General features: G+C 38.7%; 2 protein-coding genes across 3 annotated transcripts in view; one reads left to right on the forward strand and one right to left on the reverse strand.

The window, feature by feature from the left end:
- Positions 1–2,955, reverse strand: part of IFT74 (intraflagellar transport 74) — a 35,960-nt gene extending 33,005 nt beyond the window's left edge. The window contains exons 1-5 of one of the 2 annotated variants that reach the window (XM_063180937.1): positions 2,851–2,955; positions 2,193–2,339; positions 1,600–1,735; positions 1,057–1,105; positions 141–239 (exon numbers count right to left, since the gene is read on the reverse strand). In XM_063180937.1, the coding sequence (XP_063037007.1) occupies positions 141–239; positions 1,057–1,105; positions 1,600–1,735; positions 2,193–2,315 (407 nt within the window). In that variant the 5' untranslated portion in view covers positions 2,316–2,339; positions 2,851–2,955. Of the gene's footprint in view, positions 1–140; positions 240–1,056; positions 1,106–1,599; positions 1,736–2,192; positions 2,340–2,742; positions 2,803–2,850 lie in introns of those variants that run through there. The other variant, XM_063180938.1, reaches the window with a different exon arrangement.
- A 171-nt stretch (positions 2,956–3,126) lies between these two features.
- Positions 3,127–21,635, forward strand: PLAA (phospholipase A2 activating protein). The gene is made up of 14 exons (XM_063181415.1): positions 3,127–3,290; positions 5,786–5,979; positions 6,899–6,999; positions 7,083–7,203; positions 7,532–7,699; positions 8,763–8,898; positions 9,405–9,574; positions 11,068–11,225; positions 12,309–12,528; positions 14,508–14,576; positions 16,108–16,179; positions 17,020–17,121; positions 17,724–17,888; positions 19,346–21,635. Exons 1-14 carry the CDS (start codon positions 3,142–3,144, stop codon positions 19,909–19,911), a joined length of 2,391 nt encoding a protein of 796 aa, XP_063037485.1. The 5' UTR covers positions 3,127–3,141; the 3' UTR covers positions 19,912–21,635.
- Positions 21,636–24,864: the final 3,229 nt, after the last annotated feature.

Genomic DNA, 24,864 nt, shown 5'->3' on the forward strand with positions numbered 1-24,864 from the left:
AAAAATTATTATTAATTAAAATTAAAAATAAAATAATGAAAAAAACCAACTACTTAGTGATTCCTTGAAGCCTGCTCAATACTCGGAAACAGTCTTGTGACTTAGAAAGTTAGCACTGCATTAGCTGCAATTTATCTCACCGTTTTTCATAGGACAAATAGACAGATTTCTCTTGCTTGTACATTTCTACTTCTTCCTGCAGCTTGTTAATTTCTGTTGTAAGTTCATTTATTTTACTTCTGAAAAAAATAAAGAAAAAAGAATCATCAACATTTGGATATCCAACTAAAGCACAGCTAAAACAGTAAACACATTTTACGATAGGATGTTTGCAATTAGTATCTCTCACACTGCACTTTGTTTCAACTCAGCATTTCTAAGGAGACGTAAGTGTAGAAAAAAGCAAAATGGTTCTATCAATTAAAGTCCTAAGTAGCTGCTGGAAAACCTTGGTATGAAATAAAATGTTTTAATTAGCTTTTTGTCTCTGCTGGCAAAACAAATGTGGAAATAAAAAAAACACAGTCTAATGTCACAAAATGTGGGTAACATCCATATTTAAAATTACATATTTTAGGACTAATTATTCAACAATTAGTCCTAATTTTATCAGTTGCTCAATAATACGAGCAACTGATAAAATCCTGCATGCAATAGTTTGCACAAGGTCTTGCCTTTGCCATTGCTAGCTGAATGTATAATCCAAGCAAATAATCTGAAACGTATAATAAAAAATTTTTGTTTTGCAATGGTACTTGTTACAAATGGAGCTATCAGACCTAATAAACATTGGAGCTGGAAGCTCAGAATCACTAACCCTCCCCTTACTAACACTGTGAGAGAGCATTTAACTTAGCAAGCCTAACAAGAAAAGCTCAAGGGAATCTACTTCCTTTCCTCCTACAGAATATCTATACGCAAATAACCTTCACTTTTACAGCAGCACTCCTATAAAAGTTCATTATACATGAACACCACTTATTTCATGCTATTTTCAAGCTCCAACTCTGTGTCTGAAAGGGAACAGACCATTAAATGTGTGCTGTTAAGACATACCTCAGCACGCCAAGGTAGTATGTTTTATCCATTATCTGTCTCTGAGGACCTGATAAAAGAAAGCAATATGATATTTTGCTTTAGATGAACTGTAAATTAGGAAAACAATTTGCCAAATTTACATTAAAAAATGTACAACTAATATCTTTTGGTGTCCCTATATAGTTATTATGTAATTTTTAAAAAGAAGACATTTTGGACTGCTGTGAAGATAAACATTACTAATACAAATATAAAAATAGTTACGATGTAACAGAGTATTTTAAGTATTCTGTAGTGATGGAAGAAGACACAATAACCTTGTTTTATTCTTTTGAATTATTTTTAAAGACAGCTCAGTTACAGAAAAATGCTTATGTTTGGCTACCAAGACTAATCACAGAAAGAGGGACGCTTTAATTTTCTCTTTCTTTTTGCTCCTCCTTTTAATCACAGCTCCTCACTCTGCAATTTACACAATGATGAAAAGCTTCCCTTTAAAAACCTAAATATTCTTTCAAAATGTTTGCAGACATCTTGAGGGTTATTTTCAGTATAAAATACCTTTCACTGCAGTTTTTATTCCACTTAATCCCTGTTGAGTCACTGGGCGGTCTGCAACTTTAATCTGAGATGATAAGACTCCTCCAGGAGTCAAAGAACCACCACGAGAACCAGGTCTTGCTGTACTAGGAGGCATCTATAAAAAAACAAATGAAAAATCTACCAAGTCTGAAATATAACTTTATTATCCTTAAGCAATTGCAAAAGCAGTTAAAAACTTCAGTTAGTCTCTTCACTCTTTCTGTAGGAACATTTTAGCATTTACATCTCTTCAAGGAAGCAAAGCTTCAGATGAATGTCTCCTGTAGAAGGTAAGGGATTACTTTTGAGCAGCTGTTCATTGTTCCATCTATCAGCAACATTAATGCTATTTAGGTCTCCCAGGTGAACTCTGGATGCTGGAAGTCCCTGATCTACTCCAGGGAAGGTTAGCAAAACTTTATACGAAACTGAAATCTTAAGTTCTTCTCAAAAAAAAACTTCTCCTCACTCTGGTCTTGGCACTAAAAAAAATAAGATTAGCAAAAACAAACAAACAAACAAATCTAAAGACATAAAAATTAATGATATATTTTTAATATTTTCTAACATACCGCTGTTCCTACTCTGCCTGCTGACGGAGTCCTTGATGAAGAGGCAGGCCTTGATGAAGAGGTCAGTCCTATTCCTGATCTTAAGGCAGAACGAGCTGTGGGAGGTCTGTTACCGCTGGCCATACTCGTTTCCTTTTTAACTTCTCTCTGGTAAGAAAAGAAATCATCCTTTGACTTGCACAAGGTCCTTAAAACTATGAGAAACCGACTCTTTAAAGCATAACTCTTACTACAATGTTATGGGGGGGATAGTTTTGGTTTTTTTAGCAATTTGCAAAGTACTTCCTTACTGGATGGTACGAGACCATGAGCGGCAGGGCTCGGGAAAGACCATTTAACGTAAGCTGAGGCAGCACTCTCTTTTCAGTGTTTACTGAGCTCTTAGCTTATTCTTGTAGCATTTATTGTTTCACTATCTGAATGCAAATCTTTAATGAAACAAACTGGAAGTGAGCAATTGGTGCAAATACTCATTCTGGTTATCTACAGAGGGTCCGTAAACCATCACCCATCACTACAGCAATCCCAAACCGCGCTGTCCCTCACAAACCCCGGCAACTTTCGCCACCCCCGAAGGAGCCCATCAAGGAGCCCATCCCAGCCGCACAGCAGCGCGGAGCCAGGGCCGCGACCGCCCGGGAAGGCCCCGTCCCCTCACCGCGCCCCTCAGCCGCCATCAGCCCGCGGGCAGCGCCGCCGTATCGCAGCAACCGCTCGCGGGGATATCGCGATGGCCGCAAATCTCGCTCCAGCCGGCCGTGCCTCCCAAAGACTACGATTCCCAGAGGGCCTGGCGACGGAAGAGCGGCAGCACAACCTCCTGCGTGTAGCGCAGTGCTTGCCGGGATAAGGAGCCTCGCCTCGGTCCGGCGGCGCGCCCTGTGACGGCACATCCGGCACGACTTCCGGCGGCGCGCAGTCTGTGCTGTGTCAGGCCGGCGCTGTCGCCATGGCGGGTGAGGGCAGCACGTTCCGGCTGCGCTGCTCCCTGCTGGGGCACGGGCAGGACGTGCGCGGCCTCACCCGCGGCCTCTTCCCGGAAGGCAGCTTCGTGTCCGTCTCGCGGGACAGAACCGCGCGGCTCTGGGCCCCTGACGGGTGAGTGCTGGGCCGCGGCGGAGAGCGTGGAGGTGGCGCCACAGGGGCTCCGCCCGTGCCCCGCCGAGTTCGTCCGTGCAGCTGAGTTCTCCTCAGGGGCTGCCGGCACAATCGTTGGACCGAGAGAGGTGGCGGACGGCGGGAGCCTGTTCGCAGGCGGCGCTCGTGGTTGGCATTGTCACTTGTCGAGAGTCACGTTAGGGACCTTCAAGATCAGCTAGTCCCAGTCCCTGAGCTACGGGCATGGACACCTTTCACCAGAACACTTGGCTCAGAGCCCTGTCCATCCTGGCCTTTAGCACTCCCGAGGATGGGATATTCGCAACTTCTCTGCAGGGGCCCTGTAGGCCCGTTTAGGTACTGGAAGGTTGCTATGAGGTCTCCATGTAATTTTCTCTTTTCCAGGCTGAGCAGGCCTAACTTCTGCATGCCTTTGGGGAAAGTTGTATGTTTTAAAGCCGTTTGCTGCACATCTATGTTGTAGTGTGCTTTGGAAATGGGAACAATGCCATTAGTTCTAGGCGTCTTTTTTCCTAAGTGGTATCAATAACGTTGTTTCTACCTCATAGTATTCAGTGCCCAAGTAATCCTGCTAAGTAACAGTGCTGCTATTTTGACAGTAAGGCACTGTGCTTTGAAAAAAAGCACACAAAACAACTCCATCCTTTCTCACCCTTGTTAAACAAGCTTCTTTAAGTATTAAATGGAATATGAAAATAAACTGTACAGAAAATTAAATACACAAAGACATAGAAAAAGAAAAAATACCCCAAGATTAATTTTTCTGATGTTCCACTAATATGTCTCCTGCTAATTTGTGTAGTTGAATACACAGAATCAAATTTTCAGCATATTGCCTTGACCAGAAGCAGACCAGATACACTGCTAAGGAATGTGTGTAGGAGATGTGGGGGTATTGCTGGAAGCTACAGGATGTACCTCCTCCCAGACTATAGTTTTGTATTGTGATCTGTATTCTGAAGTTACTAGGCATGGATGGTCTTCCCATTGCGTTCATGTAAAATAGAAATAATTGGCAAATTTGCTGAGTGCTTACATGTCTCTTCGTATTGCTCTCTGGAGCTCTGCGACTGAGGTGAAGGAAAACTAATCTTATTAAGTGGGTCTTACTGAGTCTCTTATCACAAGACAAAGAACTTGCTAAATTGCACAGAAATTTGCAGGAGGAAAGGAATTTAGTTCTAACCCACAGTTTTTGAGAACTTTGTGAGGAAGAAGACATAACTTACTTGTATCAACTACAAATGTTGATATTGATTATGCTTCTCTGCTTTGAAGGCTCAGGGACTACAGTAGTCAGGGTTCAGTGGGTGAGCACACTGCTGTGTGCTGTTTTGGTTCAGCTTTTCCAAGAAGAGATGTTGCTCCTGTGATTTGTTCTATGTGCGTCAAGGGGAGATCTTTTAGAATCTAGAGAGTATCGTGATTTTCTTACATATTTCAAGCTTGCCAAGCTTTAGGGTTTGAAGGATAACAGGTATGATATCATGTGATAGCTTTTGTGTTTGAAGGAGGGTGAATAAACACAGGCAAACATAACAAGCACACAACACCACAACCTACATGTTTATTCTATGGGAATAAGTAGCTTTTTTCCATTAGTGCTGTAACTGCTGAGATTGGCTGAGGATGAGGCAATGAAGGTGCTGGTTGAGTCAGTTATGATCTGTTTAACTTTTATTCCTCTGTAGTGCTCCTAATGAAGAGGCAGTGAATACACTTGGCTGGCAGTAAACTACATTTCTGTGCTCTTACTTTAGCATGTACTTGGACATACATTTGAGTTTTCAGGCAAAAAAAAGATGGCATAAAGACAAACTGTAGCTATTTCTCATCAAATTTGGCAGAGTGTTTGCCAATGAGCAAGAAAGAACAAAAGTCCTTCCAGGCCTATCACTACATTGAAAAATAAGCGGAAAGCTTTAGTATTGTGTATGGGGAAGAATTCTGGTATTACAGCGACCTGATGAGGTCTTCAGGGTCAGAGAAGTGGACGAGAATCTTGGTTCATGATCAGAAGGCTGGATTTATTGATATATGATATATAATACATTATTACTATACTAAATAAATAGAGAAGTTGCAGAGGCTGCTAAGCTAAGAATAGAATAGGAAAGAATGAATAACAAAGCAGAAAGCAAGGACAAGCTCTCCTGTGAGTGCAAATTCAAACACTCACAGAAGACCAATCACTGCTGCACCTGTTGCATTCCACACCAGCCGATAACAATTGTTTACATTCTTCTGGGGCCTCAGCTTCCCAGAAGATGAACAAATCCCAAAGAAAGGATTTCTATGAAAAAATGTCTGCGACATACTGGGATATAATTTTTGTCTTAAATTTCATTCTTTCTAGGCCATATATAGTACTTATTCAGCACAAGACAAGCATAGTTGTTAATTAATAAGAGCTGTAATTTACTCAAAGTGCTGTTTCTGTCATGATTCTAAACTGATTATTATCTATGTTTTAGTCTTAACAGGGGTTTTACTGAGATGCACTGTATGAGTGGCCACTCAAATTTTGTATCTTGCGTGTGCATCATACCTCCAAGTGACCTCTACCCTCGTGGGCTGATTGCAACTGGTGGCAATGATCATAATATTTGCATTTTCACAGTTGACAACTCAGCTCCTCTTTACGTCCTTAAGGGTCATAAAAACACAGGTATGTAGTAATTGTACTTTGGGGATTTTTGCATAAAAGTTAACGTGATTTATTAGAGAGGAAATTAAATCAAATTTATGAAACTCAGTTTTGATTTATTTGGTATATAATGTAGCAAACTGTTTAATTATGTTCTCTGCAAGTAGGATTTTATAATCTTAATTCATGCAGTGACCATTCATTGCAAGGACTTCCAAGTTTGTCCTGATGAATGTTTGAACTTTCACTGTCTCTCTAAATTCCTGGCAATTGACAGAATGATTACCCTTTTGTCAAGAATTGCACTTTACTTCTTCATGTATTATTTTTTTTGTCAAAGCTGATACAAGTGGAAAAAAAATGAGCTTCCTAAATAAACTTCCTCTGCCCATTTTGTTACTTAGATGAGTATTTAATATTAATTGGTGCTTTAAATACAGAGCTTTACACTGTGTAAATTGCAGATTACCTTTCTACTAAATCTTTGAATCTCACCACAGTGAGATTTCTTGGTGGTAGTATTTTGCCCTCCAAGAAGGTGAGCTAAGTGTTTTTCTTATGAAATAACTTCTTGAAGACATCAATTAATACCTTTCTGTCTCTTAAAAATGTCCCATTTGCATTAATTGTGTGTCTTGGCTAGTTATCTCACCTGTTTGTCATCATATTCTAGTCCAAGAGAAGAGATCTGTGACTGAGAGAAGTATAAAAATATGAATGGCAAAAATATTTCAATTTTTTAAACGTAAAATTAAGAGAATTTTAAGCAGCTTCTTTCTGGGTTGCAGTGCAAGTACAGTTCACTTAATTCTTCTCTAGACTCCTCAACACTAAATATGCTACTAATACCAAATAAATCCTCTTAAATGAATCTCTTGAATACTGAAGATTTGTGGCAGTGCAGGGTACTTGTCAGTTCTGACTTAAATGTTCATTCCAGTTTGCAGCCTTTCATCTGGGAAATTTGGCACATTATTAAGTGGATCATGGGATACAACAGCAAAAGTCTGGTTGAATGACAGATGTATGATGACATTACAGGTATGAAGTTCCCCTACGTGAATGTGAAATAACTACTCTGAATTTGATTCTGACATGTCTTAACAATGTTGGGTTTTTTGCAGGGTCACACAGCTGCAATATGGGCAGTGAAGATACTTCCGGAACAGGGATTAATGTTGACTGGTTCAGCTGACAAAACTATAAAACTGTGGAAGGCAGGCAGATGTGAAAGAACATTCACCGGTAAATGTTGCTGCAGTTGATAATTTCATTGGTGTGGTCTGTTCTTGTCAAAAGAGAACAAACACTAAAATCTTACAAAAACATACATAAACTGAACAATATTTAGGCAGGATTTTGAAAGTAAACTACTTCTTGAAGTAGTTATATGTCCAGAGGCCACATGACTTCTGAAAACAAGATATTTTTCACAGAATTGTGAGCAATTTTTTTTTCTAACTATTCCAACAAAGATTTTTTGCCTGGATTTAGATGTGAGCTATACAGAAATGGTATACTGCTGCTAATGGAGACAATAACTGCATTAAAATTTTCTCTTCCTTTTGTAAAGGACATGAAGATTGTGTGAGAGGTTTAGCTATTCTCAGTGAAATGGAGTTCCTTTCCTGTGCTAATGATGCTAGTGTTCGAAGATGGCAGATCTCTGGCGAGTGTCTGCAGGTGTATTATGGACATACAAATTACATATACAGCATTTCTGTCTTCCCTCGATGTAAAGGTAGGATTCCTTCCCAGCTGTTACACGACATTTTTCAAAATGAAATGAGAAGGTGTGTATTCTGATTTTCTGTGCCACTGCCACAACTGAAGAAGACCAGTAGCGTTTAATTTTTTTCTTACACCTAGTGCAAATAAGTGTAAGAAAATACACCTATTTGCACTAGGTGTAAGGAAGAAATAAAATACATTGAGATTGACTCCAAGTTGCACTGCTGTCAAAATTGCTCTGGCAGTATGTGGGATGAAAGGTCCTGGGTTATTCCTGATTGAAAGCTTAAGTAAAACTTAGATGAAACAGTAGGCAAAACTGTTGTCTTGGCTGCCACCTGTATTTCAGTGCTGTTGCAGAGTAGTAAAATAGTAATGTGTGGCATGCCAGTTTGAGATAATGTAAATTTAAATACTTCCACAATGTGCATTATATGTAGTTTAGGTTAAGAATTTCTTGTTATGAGGCTTAATTACGTTTGTTTTCAGAGTTAGAGATTTAGAGGTTCAGAACTAACTGTTGAGCCAGTTGCAGAAGAAATTCCAAGTCAGTGACCTTTGTGGGGTGTATTGGATACTTGCACATTTGTTCAGTAGGTCAAGTGCATGTATATGGGTTAGTACATATATTGTGGACCTCCTATGCCTTAAAATCCCTCATTGAGTAGTTTGTAGACTTTTAAAATTGCTTTATGTGTATTTCCTGATAAAGCAGGCTTACCTTCCAAATGGTACCTTAAATGTGGACTTAAGCAACTGTAGTGCAAGATGAAACTATGATGAGTATAAAATTGTTCAAGCCCTTTAAAGGATGAAGGGATCTTTTTTGTCTTGGGCACAGTTTTATTCACTGTTTGGCTGCTTAATCTGCAATTTATGCACTTTGTATTTTTTGAGAAGGCAAATGAACAGTGGGGTGTTTTTGCTCTCTACTTGTAATTGAGAGAACTACTGAATTGCAGAAAGATTCTTTCACTGTTGTGATTTTTAGATACCTAGTTTCAGAATAGCATCCATTATCACAGTGTGCTAAAAATGTACTTTAGAACTTTTTTGTATCTTTTTATTTTCAGATTTTGTAACAACTGGAGAGGATAGATCTCTTAGAATTTGGAAACAAGGGGAATGTGCTCAAACAATCAGACTCCCAGCTCAGTCTGTGTGGTGCTGCTGTGTCTTAGACAATGGTGACATCGTAGTTGGTGCAAGGTATCCCAAGTTTTACTTTCAATATATTTGTAAATCCAAATCTGATAATACTTGAAGAAATCGCCAGCATCACTTTGGATGTCAGTTTCATTTATATTTAAAAATAAATCCATCAGAGTGGATGTGTGTTAAATTTAAACATGCACTGCACTACATCCATGAAGTAATTTTTTTATGTCATTCATAGAGGTAGAGTGAGTTCTTTGGAAATGTGGTAAATCATGAATAGACTTGAGAATAAATTTAGAAAACATGGTATAAAAACACTTTGCATAAGCATATGTATCTTGACATTAAAGTGTTTCTGAAGACAGGGTTACCTGCTTGATTCCTTCTCTGTATGGTTTTAGTATGAGAGTGAATTCCTTTCATAGCTATAATTGGGAGGGGTAATTGAAAATAGTGATGGTTTATTGCGACATAGAAGTCACCATTAGAATTTATCACAAAATATCACAATGACATTTAAAATAGTATTTCTATTCGAATCTTTTCTCTCCATTCAGTGATGGAATTATAAGGGTGTTTACAGAGTCCTTGGAACGTACAGCAAGTGCTGAAGAGATTCAGGCTTTTGAAAATGAGCTTGCCCAAGCATCCATTGACCCTAAAACTGGTGATTTAGGAGATATCAATGCTGATGACCTTCCTGGAAGAGAACACCTTAAGGATCCTGGTAAGTTACTATACTTCTGTCATGTCAGAGGTGCCTCCAAATATTGGTTGGAGGTATTGAAGCATCTGATGGTTTCCAAACTTAAAGCTTTAATCCCTTTTGATAGGGTTACCGAAGAAAATGGCTTAATTTTGCTCTGGTATCCTTTCACAGATTCTTTTGGAAACAGGACTCAAGGTTTTTTGGTTTTGGGGGTTTTCTTATTCTCCTATGAGATAATTTAGAAAAAGGTGGAATTGATGCTACATTATGTTTGAGATATTTTCTATCTATTCTGCCAGCTGTACCAAGAGTATGTGAAACAGGTAATTTGTAAATGGAATACTGAATATGCAGGTTTTTTTTCTTAATAAAATTAGAAATGCAAATTTTCTGCTTTAGCTTTTGGCTTGAAAGGTGGTCTTGATGGGCTCGGTTCACACTGTGTAGGTACTTGAGAATGCAGTAGAATCAATAGTAAACATTATTCTTAAACAGACAAATACTTTTTCCCAAGGTGAAGTAACCGGTGACTTCAGCCCTTGGCTATGATTAGGAAGTGGCGTAGATCTTAGATCCGTATGAAACTTTGCATCTTGTTAGACTATGGGAGAATGTCACTTTTCTTAATTGGTATCTCACTGAGAAGCTGATAAACTTCTAAAGTACTTGACCTAAGTATTGGTTTGGCCACTTAGTCGGCTGGCAGATACTGTTACCATAATTGTAAAATGCTCCTTAAGAAATCTGATGTTCTTGTTGTGAGATGTAGTATTTTGTCTGGTTTTTGCTGGGATAGAGTTGATTTTCTCCATAGTAGCTATTATGAGGCTGTGTTTTGGATTTGTGCTTGAAAACAGGGCTGATAACACAGCATTGTTTTTGTTATTGCTGAGCAGGGCTTACACAGAGCCAAGGCCTTTGTAGCTCCTCACCACCCCACCGGTGAGGAGCCGAGGGTGTGCAGGGAGCTGGGAGGGGACGCAGCTGGGACAGCTAACCCCAACTGACCCAAGGAATATCCCCATACCCATCCGCATATAGACTAGGGGGAAGAAGAAGGAAGTGAGAGGGGTATGGAGTGAGAGGGGTTTGGAGTGTTGGCGTTTGTCTCTCCAAGAAATTGTTGAGCCTGATGGAGCCTTGCTCCTCTGGAGACAGCTGAACACCTGACTGCCCATGGGAAGTGGTGTATGAATTCCTTGTTTTGCTTTGCTTGTAGTTTTTGATTTACCTTTTTGCATGTAGTTTTTGATTTACCTTTTTAATTGTATCTCAATTGCCAAATTTTTCACTTCTGTTCATCTCATTCTTTCCTGCACCCCAACCATGAAGGCAATGAGTGTGTCTGTGTGGTGCTTAGTTGCCATCTGGGATTAAACCATATATCTGCTGTGCTGTTGTTTCAAGTGTTGTTGAACTATTTTAAAATTTTTAATGCTGAGCACCATTTGAATATTTTTCTCTCCTAAAGTAAATAATATCCTTGAAATTGTTTAAATTCCTGCCTACAGGAACAAGAGATGGACAGACACGGCTTATTAAAGATAATGGGAAAGTAGAAGCATATCAATGGAGTGTAAGTGAAGGAAGATGGATAAAGATCGGTGATGTTGTTGGTTCTTCTGGAGCCACACAACAAACGTCTGGAAAAGTTTTATTTGAAGGAAAGGTATGTGCAAACTTTAATTTGTTTCATTCTTTCCTAAGTAACTGGTCTTTGTTCAGATAAAATATAATTTAGAAAACAGGTATTTAAAAATATCTGTATTAGAAAACATGATTTTTTTGGATACCTTTGATATCAGAGGTAGAAGTCTAAGTGAGTACAGTATATTACTTAGAAAACACATTTTGTAAAATGAGAAAGCTAATGGACACAAATTATTTTGGAGAAAGGTAAACCATTAGTAGAGAAGTTGTCAAGTTCTGTTGTATGTATTGTTAATACCTTGAGAAGTTAGTTTAAATATCCTTCCCAAAGGAAATGAACTTTATAATGCAAGGCTTACCTAAAATGTTAGGTACCAGACTTTCTGTCCTGCTTCTCTATAGTAACTATTGAACTTAAAGGTAAACTAACCTAAAGACATAAAAGCTAAAAAACGTTTCCTTTACAGAAATATACACAGAAAAGCTTGTCAGGGTCCACCACAGAAGAAATGCCTCCAAAATACTGATTTTCACTCTCACAGATTTTAAAGAAGCATTAGGAAGTCATTTGCTAGCATTAGAAGTGTGCTTTTAAGAGTCAAATTTCTTGAGAGAAGAAATCAAATCAAGCAATCAATCAAATTGATTGCTCTATAGCGTTGGAGGGAGCCGGAGGTGTCAGTGAAAGTGACCTGATGCATCTTTACTTTGTAATATATGTGTACACTTATTACAATGATATGTTGTTTTACTCTGCTCTTCTTGAGCAGAGAATTCTGGAAAATACAGGCTTAAGTCTGTGATGGTTTTGACTGAGACACAGTTTGTATTCTTAGCAGCTGGTACAATGCTGTGTGTTTTGGATATAGTATAGCAACAGTGTTACAACACACTGATGTTTTGGCTATTGCTAAGTAATGTTTAGTGTTTAACCTAAATCAGCAAATGTTTACTTGCAGTCTCTCAGGAGAGTATTGCTGATAAGTTCTGGAAGTAGCAGTGGTTTAAATTCTTAGGCTTAGGTTAGACTACATTTAATAGATCATTATGTAAAAAGTGCTGGAAGACTTCTAATGTGTTTTTATTTTTATTCCACTTAAAGGAATATGACTATGTTTTCACCATTGATGTAAATGAAAATGGGCCTTCCTACAAACTGCCATATAACATCACTGATGATCCCTGGCTGACTGCATACAATTTCCTGCAAAAGAATGATTTAAATCCTATGTTTCTGGATCAGGTGGCCAAGTTTATTATGGACAACACTAAGGGGCAAACACTGTTCAGTACAAGTAATCAATTTTCAGATCCATTTACAGGTAAATATTTTAAACTTAAATGATGACATTAGATACTCTTCCGAGTTTTGTGTCTTCAGCACACTCTGACTGATCTTCGACACCATCATTAGTGAAGATGTGGAGCAGAACTGGATGCAGTACTGACTCCTGGGGTACACCACCAGTGGCTGGCTTCCAGTAAATGTAGTAGCACTGGCCACCATGCTCTGGCCACGGTTGTTCCAATCCCTTTCACTTCCATAGAATCACTAAGATTGGAAAAGACCTCTAAGAATATTGAGTTCAGTCATTAACTGACCACTTCCATGTTCACCCCTAAATCATATCCTCATATCTGCATAGTTCTTTGGATACTTCAGGGATGATGATTCAGACACTTCCTTGGACAGCCTATTCCAATGCCAGACCACCCTTCCAGTATAGAACTTTTTCCTTATATTGAATCTAAACCTCTCCTGGTGCAGCTTGAGACCACTTCTTTGCATCCATTTACTGGGAGAAGAGACTGACGTCCACCTTGATACCTTTCAAATTCTTGTAGAGAGCAGTAAGGTCCACCTGCACCACTTAAACATCCCCAGTTCCTTCAGGTTCTTTTCATAAGACCTGTGCTCCAGATCCTTCACCAGCTGCATTGCCCTTTTCTGGACTTGCCTGCAATACCTCAATGTGTTTGTTGTCATGAGGGGCCCAGAACTGACCACAGGATTTGAGGTGTGGCCTCACCAGGGCCATGTACAGAGGGACAGTCACAGCCCTGGTCCTGCTGGGATAAAAGCCAAGGTACTGTTGTCCTTCTTGGCCACATAGGCACACTCCTGGGTCATGGTCAGGCAGGTGATGATCAGCATTGCCAGGTCCTTTTCTTCTGGGCAGCTTTCCAGCCACTCTGCCCCCAGCCTGTATCTCTGCACAGGGTTGTTGTGACCCGGGGGAGGACCCAGTACTTGTCCTTGTTGAGCGTCATAGAATTGTCTGCCCAGGCAGGCTTCAGTGTTGTAGGTCTTGAACTTCTTCTACAGATACTTTCATATCTTAAAATGATTGAGGGCAAAGGTTTTTTTTTTCGTTCTGAAAAAAAAACCCCAAAAAACAAAGAATATTCAGCAAAATTCTAATCAAGCCAGTCGTATTTTTCAGTCTAGTCTTTTTTTTCCAGTGAAAGAAAAGTCCAGTTTTCATACAAGAAGTGCCAGATGCTATTAGGGCAATTAATAAAATACAAAAATTTAGCCAGAGAATTAGTCAAAATACATAAATGTGAACCTTTTTCAGGCAGGAAATGGAACTAGAACAAGTTGATTACTGATAAGCTAAACCATTGTTTAATCAATTACATTTAGCTTATCACATCTACAAAACAAACTAATTCAATTAATTTCACAAAGATGAATTTTTGAAGAAAATAGCATTAACATAATTGAGCTAAATCTTTTTCTTGCAAGGGACTGAAAATGGGAGTACAGGCTTGTTGGTTTATATGTAACTCTGAGAGTTGCAGTTATCCCAGAAGTAATTAGTTTGGAAAAGACCTCTGAGATCAAGTCTAACCTATAACTGAACAGCACCATGTCAGCTAGACCATGGTACTAAGTGCCACACATTCAGTCTTCCCTTTAACACCTCCACGACCTCCCTGCTCAGCTCATTCCAGTATCTAATCACCCTTTCTGTGAAAGAATTCTTCTTCATGTCCAACCTAAACCTCCCCCAGTGCAGTTTAAGGCTATGCCCTCTCCTCCTATCACATTGCCTATCACATTGCCCGGGAGAAGAGGCCAATCTCCAGCTGGCTACAGCCGTCTTTCAGGAAGTTGTAGAGTGAGGTATGGTGTCCCCTGAGCCTTCTCTTCTCCAGACTAAACAACCCCAACTCCCTCAGCTGCTCCTCTTAGGATCGGCAGTCCAGACCTTTCACCAGCTTTGTTACCCCTCTCTGGATTTTAATAACATCAAGGTGTGTTTAATAGTCATTGCTTTTCTGACTGTTTGACTAGGTGCTGGACGTTATGTTCCAGGCTCTTCATCTGGATCAAGTGCAATACCTGGAGCAGACCCATTTACAGGTAATGGGAAATTCATATCTGTCTTCTGGCTAGCACTTAAGATACGCATTTCAGTTGTTTTCTGTTGCATTATGTGTTTAGCCCCAGACAGCTGTTTCTTACAGTTCTCTGTTTGGGGCAGTAGTGTGGAACAGCCTGGTAAGGTGGGCTCTGCCACTGCAAAGCATACCGAGATCTGTTCAGTTGAGATAAGCCCTCTGCTGTTGGGTGTGCCTCATGTCACTCTGTTCCACTACAGCAGAAGAGTAAGGACCTAAACCTTTTGTTTTGCCAGACTTCATAGTCATGAACCACACAAGATTAGGTATATTTATAGAGGTAGTTCTCTATTTTCATTTTTACTTGGTTTTTTTACATGATCTTTATTGGTACCATGCTCCCCCTATTTTATATTCTGATCCTCACTGGTATATCTATTGTAAAGTCCTCCTCACTAATTTAGTGTTTGCAAAAACATTCCTAGTTCCAGCCCTGCATTGGTAGACTTCTCCCATCCCTGATTAGGAGCTCTTAGTCCTCAAAGAGGTTCCTGTAATCACTTGATGCCAAGATCTTGCCTGCAAAACCAGCCATGCAGTTAGTTGCGGACCCACTTGATAAGTCCATTTGTATTCAAGCATTTCTGCTTTGTTCAGAGTAACAAAGAAATGGCCTGAACTCTTCAGCCTTGTTCTCAGAGCCCTCTAATCACTCTTGAAATCCTCCAAGACCTCCTTGGCAAAACCATTGATTGCCATGTGGAAGAGTAGCAGGGTAGCAGTCTGAAGGCCAGGCAAGGCTTGGCAGTGTCTCTTTGGCATCCTGAGTCCTTGCCCCAGCAGACACATACCACACAAGTTACCAGGCCATATGCATAGGCAGGTGCCTCCCCACCATGCAGGAGGTTACTCTGCTTCCCATCACTGCTGCTTGCCTTTCCTGTTTTTGCAGACATGAGGTGTAGTTTCAGCTGGCTTGTAACACATCACTGCTGGGTGTTGGTCCACACCAGTGCCAGAGCGCTCACTGCCTGCTCTGCAGTTGCAGATCCACTGATAGAGCAGAAGCCTTTGTGCTGTTACTTCCCTGTCTTGACAGGCTTCTGTGTCCAGCTGTTTCTCCTCCATGGCTTTTGTGGCTCTGTGGTCTCTGCAGATGGAGGCCTCACTGAGGCCTCAGTGTGAAAGAGTCCAACTCCCACAGGAGAGCCACTGCCAGGGCAGTGTGCCCTCCTGCTGGAACTTGTCATAGATAAGGTATCTGCTGTGCTGAAGCCTTCTTCACCTGTGAGTGCCAGAGATCCCACAGTGTCCCACAGTGATGACACAGTGTCTCCCAGCTGTGGGCTCACAACTTGTGAATGCTGTCATCACCAACATCCTCACACAGGCATTGAGATTTAATCCTTAAAGAGGTGTTGAACACTACTTCGTAATTCCTTTAGTGCAGAAAAATAATTTTTAATAGTTTTGTTTGAAAAATGGTAACTAAATACAGGTATACATAACCTCTTTATTGGTGGCGGTGTTTAAAAACTTGACATCTTTGTTAGGAGCTGGTCGGTACGTTCCTGGTTCAGCATCAAACACAGTTCCTCCAGTGGGCGGGGTTGATCCATTTACAGGTAAGAGAAAATGTCTGCCAGTGAAAAACATTCCTGATTGTTGCGTTTTTTTTTTTTTTTTTCTCTAACATTAATTCTGCATTGATGCAAATTCATACTTTATCAAAAATAGCAGATTGAAGCTGCTTATACTCTGAAATTAATCATAAAAGCGGGATAAGAGAGCCTTCCTTTGCATGCAGGAATCATGCACACAAGCTTTAAAATGTATAATAATAATAATCTTAGAGGAGTATTGATCTCCTAGTAGTTGTGTTGTTGATCAGAGAAACTGATACATAGTTAATGGGCATTATGCAATATCAGCCACTAGACCTGTGAGTTTAAGAAATAATAATGGGTGCTGATAAAAGCTTTATATTGCTCATTAAAAAATCACATTTTAGGCTACTATTGCATGTGCCCTAACTTGGTCATGTCTGCGATGTAATGTCTTCTAATATGTAAACAGTTTCATTATGAAAATAATAAAAATACAAGATTTCAGGGGCAAAAGGGATATTTTTCCTAAAAAGATCCTTGCCATTTTTGTGTTAACTACAATAGCTGTTGCTATAAGTGACTGTGTATTTAGTTCACATAATTAAGAAGACTGTTAATAATTTCAACTTGTAAACTTATACATGAGGGGGGAACAGTTTGTGAAGATATTGCTTTCAGTTTTAACCCCTGAATGTAAAAATAATGTAAGAAATGACAGCTGTTTGCATAGACATTCAGGGTTTTTCTCAAGAGATATTTTTCCAAGTAATGTCCAGCAGTAGAGAGTTACGGCTAGGACATCATTCTATATCAGACACCTTGGTACACTGTTGAATGCTCTGTATTGCCCTTCTGTAGGAATGGATGCCTACCAGTCAGCTGCAGCTAAAGTTGAAAATATTTATTTTCCGAAGAAAGATGCGGTCACCTTTGACCAGGCCAATCCTACACAGATACTGGGTCAGTGTTTTAATATTAAGGATTTTTTTTAATATTTTTGAAGTAATTTGACTAACTGAGCTTCTTAAAAAAAACATTTCCTTAATGCTAGATCCATTACAATAATCTAATTATTTGGTTTTTAAATCACACTGAAGATTGAATATAGCACATGTCATAAGCAAAACATGATCACATGATTGAAGTAAAAATAAAAAAATTGTGATCACACTAAGAACATAGACCTTTAACGTTTTTACTACTTAATAAAAGAGTAAAAATAAATTGTATTTCAGTTATGAAAGCTCTGTTGTTCTTATGACTCCTTTCTGCATTTTTATCTTCATGTAGGCATTTTCTAAAATTTTTCTACAAATTCTGAATCTTTGTGTCGCATTATTAAAGTGGAATTATTAGTAGCAATCATTGTGATAATTAAAATCTTGAAATGAGAAATTATCAAATTGGAAAACATGTTTTAAAAAATCTGCCCCCCCCCCAAAAACCACTCAATTGCAATAGTTGTTACTTGTTTATAAAGTGCTTTTGTAGCATTTCATTTGAGATCTCAATTTCTGAAGTTCTGTTTTGGGAAAATTGTGCCTCTTCTTTTGGTATTATAGGCAAATTAAAGGAACTTAATGGCAGTGCAGCTGAAGAACATAAGCTTACTGAAGATGACTTGATAATCCTAGAAAAGTTACTGTCTGCAACATGCAACACCTCTACGGAAACACCTACAGCACAGCAACTTCAGACTTTATGGAGAGCAATTAACTGGCCAGAAGGTAAACTCTTGCAATTGTGTTTAGCGTCATCTCATCAGTACTTCACCATGAATGAAAAGTCTTGTCATGCTGTATGTTACAGTGAGTCAGTCCCAAACACTTGATAGCCCAAGCAGAAAAGAGAAGATTAATAAAATGTGCTGACAGCATTGATCAGCTTCAGGGGTAAATTTGGTAATTGGTTGTCAAGTTTTGTTGGCAAAATAATTAACATAAAGAGGAAACTTGATATAAAAGTCAGTTACGATTATTTCATTAGCAGGGCCATCCTCAAAAAGATGTGAGACTTGTAAGGAAATAGAGTAAGGAAGTACAAACTTGGCATTCTAAGCTGTTAGCAAATGAGAGATGAAATTATGAGATAAATTATGGGGGAAAAAAATCAAAAGTAGCTCCTGTTTAATATGGTAGATAAAAAGTTACTGATGCTATGCTATAGGACCAAAACTGCATTAGTGAAATGACATGCTGGAAGAATGGAAGTGGAGGTGATATAATTACATTTAATAATATTGTCAGCAATGATGGCTTGGAAAAGCTATTTTGGTTGTTACAGCACATTCTGGAAGAAACGATTGTTTGCATATACAAATATCTGAGAATGGTTAAAGTTACCTGCTTTTTTAAAATTGCAGTTAAAGATTTACTAATAGGAAAAACATTTCAATATTAAAAATTCATGCTCATTTTATAATATCACTTAATCAAACAAAGTTTTGCATAAAGAGGTGCTGGTGATGGCCAATGTCATACCTTCCAGACTCTTTGTATTGTACAAGGCATTAATTCTGAAGATGCTGCATATGTGCAGGAAAAAAACCTCTAATAAGATAAGTAGTTGGGCAGGTTTAGCTTTGATTTAGTTGAAAGCATTGGATACCAGTAGTAGATACAAGTAGACATATGTATTCAGAATCTGGGAAAGGAGGGACATTACAAGGTTTCAGTTCAGTTTCCTTACAATGATTTCCAGCTCTTCAGTTTGGAATATATTTTTTATTTTCTTTTCTTGTAAGCAGTTTTGTACCTACACTGTACTGTAAGTTATGGAATGAGGACAAAGGGAGTTGCTGTCTATGTAGGGGTGTTCAGTCACTGAACTTTCAGCTTTCAGAGACTTTTTTGGATTAGTTACCATATCTTGTGCTTATCTTCAGTGTTATCAGTTTGAGATTTTAGACAAAGAAAAGATTTTAAGATTTCTGCAAAGCCCTATGTTAATCCTAAATTAAGGATTATGGATTTTTTAATGATAATTGAAGCGTGACTAGAATGGATTTGTCAATATTTGTCTTTATGAATGTGAAACAATTTATGCTTTACTTACGCATGAAACTGTTACTGTCTGTTCCCAAACTTGCAGGGCTAAGAAGGTCTGCATCTGAAAGAAACTCACTGATAAATTTACACATAATTTTACTATTAATACTAAAATTTTGTTTTGTTTTGTTTCTTAGATATTGTCTTTCCAGCGCTAGACATTCTTAGATTGTCTGTCAGGCATCCCACTGTGAATGAAAACTTCTGCAGTGAAAAGGAGCATGTACAGTTTATCATCCTTCTTCTTAAATTTCTGAATCCTAAAGGCAAACAAGCAAACCAGCTGTTGGCACTTAGAGCTCTTTGCAATTGTTTTGTCAGCCATGCAGGCCAGAAGCTCATGATGGAACAGAGGGATGAAATAATGACACAAGCAATAGAAACGAAATCAGGCAATAATAAGAACATCCACATTGCACTGGCCACACTGACATTGAACTATGCTGTATGTTTACATAAAGTCAACAACGTTGAGGGCAAAGCTCAATGTTTATCAGTAATCAGCACAGTTATGGAAGTTGTTCAAGATCTTGAAGCTATTTTTAGACTGCTTGTGGCTCTTGGGACGCTAATCAGTGATGATACAAATGCTGTGCAATTAGCTAAGTCTCTGGGAGTTGATTCTCAAATAAAAAAGTATGCCTCTGTATCAGAACCAGCTAAAGTAAAAGAATGCTGTAGGTTTGTTCTTAATCTGTTATAATAATTTTCTTAGCACTTGGAAGACAGTGTATGCAGAAAAAAAAAGATGCTTTTGTTCATATTTTATGACAGACTATACTTGGGAAAATACTGTGGATTAATTACACTTGTTGCAAGATACAGAGTAAATAAAACTTTTTTCACTGCTTGTCATTGGACTGCTTTTCTGAAGTGATCAGTGCACAGAAACTTTGCAAGGAGTCTGGACATTGCTCATAAAAAATAGGACACCAAGAAGTCAAACTATATCAGTACTTACAGGTCATTCAGACAGAAAAGTAGGAAATGGCTGTTATTTAGTGACTCTCAACTCTGACACCCACCCCAAACACATTCTGTGTTCCAGCATGATTCGTCTGTTTCTTCGCTGTGGGGTTTATTTCAGTGGATGAGTGGCCCTGAGATCTCCTTAAGTTCAGCAGTGCATTTCACAAGCTTATTAGTTTACCTCAGTTAAATATTAACCCTTGTCAAATAGCCTGGTAAGGAAATTTTTCAGCAGCTTTCTCCACTTCCTTTTGAAACAACTTTTATGGCTCTTATGTCTTTTAACCTAGGGCTAGATGACCTTTTGAGGGGTAGAACCTCTACCTGCCATATGGATGTTGTGTTTCCCTCATAAATTTGTATCTTGCAGCTTGTAAAATGGCATGAACTTCTAGAGAAGCCTTTATCTTGACTTTTTAATTTCTAAGGACAGGAATACCCCACTAGTTAATAGCAGGTGTCTTATTCCATGTTGTGAAATCTAGATTATTAAAATAGGTCATCTTGAAGAGTGGGAGAGCTGTCTACACGTAGAGAACAGATTGAGCAGCAGAAGCTTGAAGAAGCTTCCTAAAGGTGGTTGGTGTACCCTGCCTGTCAGTGTTTTGAGTGTTTTGAGGCATTTGGACAATGTCCTTGATAAGAGGCTCTAATTTTTGTCCAGAAAATGGTCAGATCTCTTTACAACTGAAATACTCTGTTGTAAACTGCACAAACTATTTGAAGTCAAGTCTTATGAAGCAGCTTTAACTTCGTAAACTGTGGTGACTGTTGACAGGGAAAATAATAGTTTGCAACTTACTCCAGCAGATCTAAGATGTTCAGCAGAAAATGCAAATGTTATTTTCTACTACTGCAAGCGTTGCAATTGGGTTCAGAATTAAGATGAGCTAAAGAGTATCAATGTTTAAGTTGCATTTTTCATTAGACTAATAAAATGGAAAACGGAAAAAAAGGGGCAAAATTCTGGCACATGAATTCCACACCCCGTGATACCTGCCTATATTAGATGTGAAGAATTTTGTGACCAAGCGCTCTTAACTTTTGTTTGCTCCAGCTACCTGAACTAAGTTACTACACTGCTTCCAGCAAACTCTGTCTCTCAGATCTTTAGTTGCACACTTGTACAGTTACACTTTGGATGGATTTCCAGATAAATACCCTCACAGTCTTGATCATGGTCTGAGTCACACGCTTTCTGATTTGATCTATTGGAGGTTCATATATGAGGCAGTCCAACAAATTATTTGTGATTTACAGTGCTTGATAGATGAACCCCTTCCTGGGAAAGCATCTAAGAAACTATCTTTAGGAAACATGTCTGTGAAATAATGTGCCTGTCTGTTGAATTTTGGTTGCCTACTATACAATTGTTCTTGAAGCTTCAGCTTTCTAATGTTGTGCTCTTCAACTGTGTTTGTACCTGTGCTATTTTCAGAAATTATACTTGTCTTAATATTTTTGGTTTATTATTGTGGGATTGCTCTGTTACAGATTATCTCTTTACGTGAAAATTGTTACGAATTTCTCAGACCAAAAATTAATGTTTATATTAATAAACATACTCTGGCAACTCCCAAGAAATGGTATATTAAAAGGTATTACAAAATTCACTTAAACGTGCAGAGAAATGATGAGGCACAGCAAAAAATCCTTCTGGGGACTGCAGCATTAAGTGTTAGGTGAGATAAACAAAGCAGGCCAGGATTGTTTGGAGAGAAAGATACCTGCTGCCATAGGGTACTGTGATACCAACCCATCCATGATCTAGCATCATCTGAGGAAGCAGGGATTGGGGAATTGCTTTTGCTTTTAAATGGCACTCTTTGGAACTCCATTGTGGTTCATGTCAGTATCCACATGCATAAATGAAAATGCATGTAAGGGTACTGCACAATCTGCTGCTGGAGTCATCAATAAGAAGAATTCCTTAGGAATGTCAGCAGGATGAAATTACTGTTGCAGTGCAAGAATGTTACATCTGTAGTGGGAAATGTGCCAGACATGAGATCCACAGGGTACAATAAAAAAATTTTGAGAAAAATTTTGAGACCAGAGGCCATTGAAAATAAGTATGTGCCTCACACGCAACTGGGAGCTGGCTTACTATCTACAGTAGTACATTTTGACTAAGTTGATCTGCGTGCTAAGTGTTCCTGATTTCATTTATCAGGGAAATAGTTGAAGTATACATTTGAGAGATTTCAAGAGCCCCTTGAAGAGAAGCTGTGTCTTCTGCTAAGAATTTAAAGTCTCTCAGTAGATGACACAATTCTTTTGGCATCTTTTTCTAAGATACGAAGATTTTAGAAAGAACAGCCAACAGCACACAGTAGCATCTCACATTAAAGCATTGCTGTTAGGCATGGCTCGGGTTTTATGAAGTGGAAAAACTTTGGATCTACTTAGGCCAAAGCTCAGGACAAGTAAAAAATGCCTTCCTAAGGAACTAAATAAGGAGTCAAAACAGACTTCTGTCAGCACCAACTGCTGGACTTTCCAAGATAGAAGAAGACTACAGTAACACAAATTGGTCTAATCTATCACAAAGTTTCTTTAATGTCTGTTATTATGATGCGCCTTGCTCATATCAGGACCTAAGTAAGCAGTGTTAATTACTCAGTCGTGTTCAGGCTACAGCCAGAAATAGACTAACTTCAGTCTGCAAACCTATTTTATTAAAAGCAGTACATTGAGCCGTACATTCATGAATGTACACTGAGCTATACATTCATTAATAATTGGATGCAGTGACTTTTTTATAATGTAACATGCTATAATAATCTACAGGAGGAGCCTTACCATAGATCAGTATTACAGAGGCAACTCCAAATGCTTTAGGAAATGTAATAGCCTGATAGTTTCAATTGTGTGAAGTATTTTGCTTAAAAATACTTAGTTAAGCTTCTTAGCTGAATGTGATCCATTACTGTATGCTGTGATCACTTGCCTCTTTTTGTCACTTTCTCCTTAAACCACCAAAAAATCCAAAGTCTAGGAACAGTAGATGTTTCCCATCTTTTCAAAATGTGTCCTAAATAGACTGAAATTAAATGTTTGGCAACAAGATTCCCCATGCAACTGTTGAAAGCCTGAAGAGTATCTGGGTGTTTTCAGATGTCCTATTCTTACAGTGGTTTTTTGATGCTTATTCACTGTAGAGATTGAGGTTTCAAATTTGGTAGGAAATTTTGTTTCTAGACTTTCCAGTTGCAAAGATAAATCTGCAATGTTCGTGACACCACTGTTGGTCTGTACAAAAAACATTAAAAAATAGTTTAAAGTATGAACTACCCCTTTCTGACAGCAGAATTTGAAGCCTGTGAGTACATAAATTCGAATATTGTTACAAATCTTTTTATCAGCAGCCCAGTTAGCTTCTGTATTCTATATCCTACATTCATTTAAAACACAGTTTGCATGCCTAAGCATACACTGCTAAACTTTTTATTTTCCTAACAGTTGCTCAAGGGATCCCATTTTCATCCCAAACTTAGACCCCTCCTCAGTGTTTCCTCATTACATTACCTCTGCCACCTTCAGAGTATGCTGAGGCTGTTATTCGCTGATGGTAAATATGAACATCTATTCCCACAATCCAGGTAATTTTAACAACATAGGCTAATCAGGATTAACTCTGATACTATTCTGCCTCTGCAGGGAATCAGGCTTGCTGAAAAAAGAACTGATGGTACTTAATAAATTCTAACCCTTTTGGAAACAGTGTCAGCCTATGCAAATATATATAATCTTCCCACAGCAGTTCTGATACCAGTAGTTTTATACAACTTGCATTCAGCAGACTTCTGCCTAAATGGGCCAGTACATCCCATTTGAAGATCCAACCCAATATGGGCAAACTGGATGGCAATATGTTTGAATCTGAGAAAGAAAGCAGACAAAAAAGAACAGACATTCAGTTGTGTTAAATAAAGAAGAAAATTATTGCACATCTTTGCACTGTAAAGAAGATTTTTAATACAAATGATGTCTGCCTAATTATTCGTCTACCATAGTCTTTAATTTTCACTAACCTCTTCAGGATAATAGACTGAGTTCCCTCTGTAACTAATCTTATTGGTGGCAGAAAGTTGATCAGTGTCTTAGTGAATTGCACAAAGCAGCTGCCTGCCTTAAACAGGCTTCTCTGCTGCAATTCCTAATTGTTTGCATCCCATGAAAGAATTTCTCCAGTACACAGTATCATGGGAAAAGTTATTGTTGTTCCAAAGTTATTGGCAATGCCAAATAGCTGCCAAGGGAGGAGTTTGCAGGTCCTTGCAGCATTGAAACAGGTTGAAAGTCAGGGAAAAGGTCAGAATTAAACAGTAGCTACAGAGGATAGAACTATGGAATCATCGTAAAAGCATCCATGTTGGAAGAGAACATTAAGTAATCATCAAGTCCACCATCCACCCAGCATTATCACTGTAACCATTGAAGCATTAAACCACACCACCAGCACCAGATCCACATGTCTTGTACACCTCCAGGGATGGTGACTCCACCATCAGGGACACCTATTCCAATGTCTGACCACCCTGATGGTGATAATCTTTTTTCCTAATATCTAATCTGAATCTCCCATGACTCAGATTGAGGCCATTTCCTCTTGTCCTCTCACTGCAGGCACGGCAGGAGACTCTCCTTTCAGCGAGTTTTAGAGAGCAATGGGGTCAGCCCTGAG

Source organism: Melospiza melodia, chromosome Z (genome assembly GCF_035770615.1).
Source record: "Melospiza melodia melodia isolate bMelMel2 chromosome Z, bMelMel2.pri, whole genome shotgun sequence".
Classification (NCBI taxonomy): Eukaryota; Metazoa; Chordata; class Aves; order Passeriformes; family Passerellidae; genus Melospiza; species Melospiza melodia.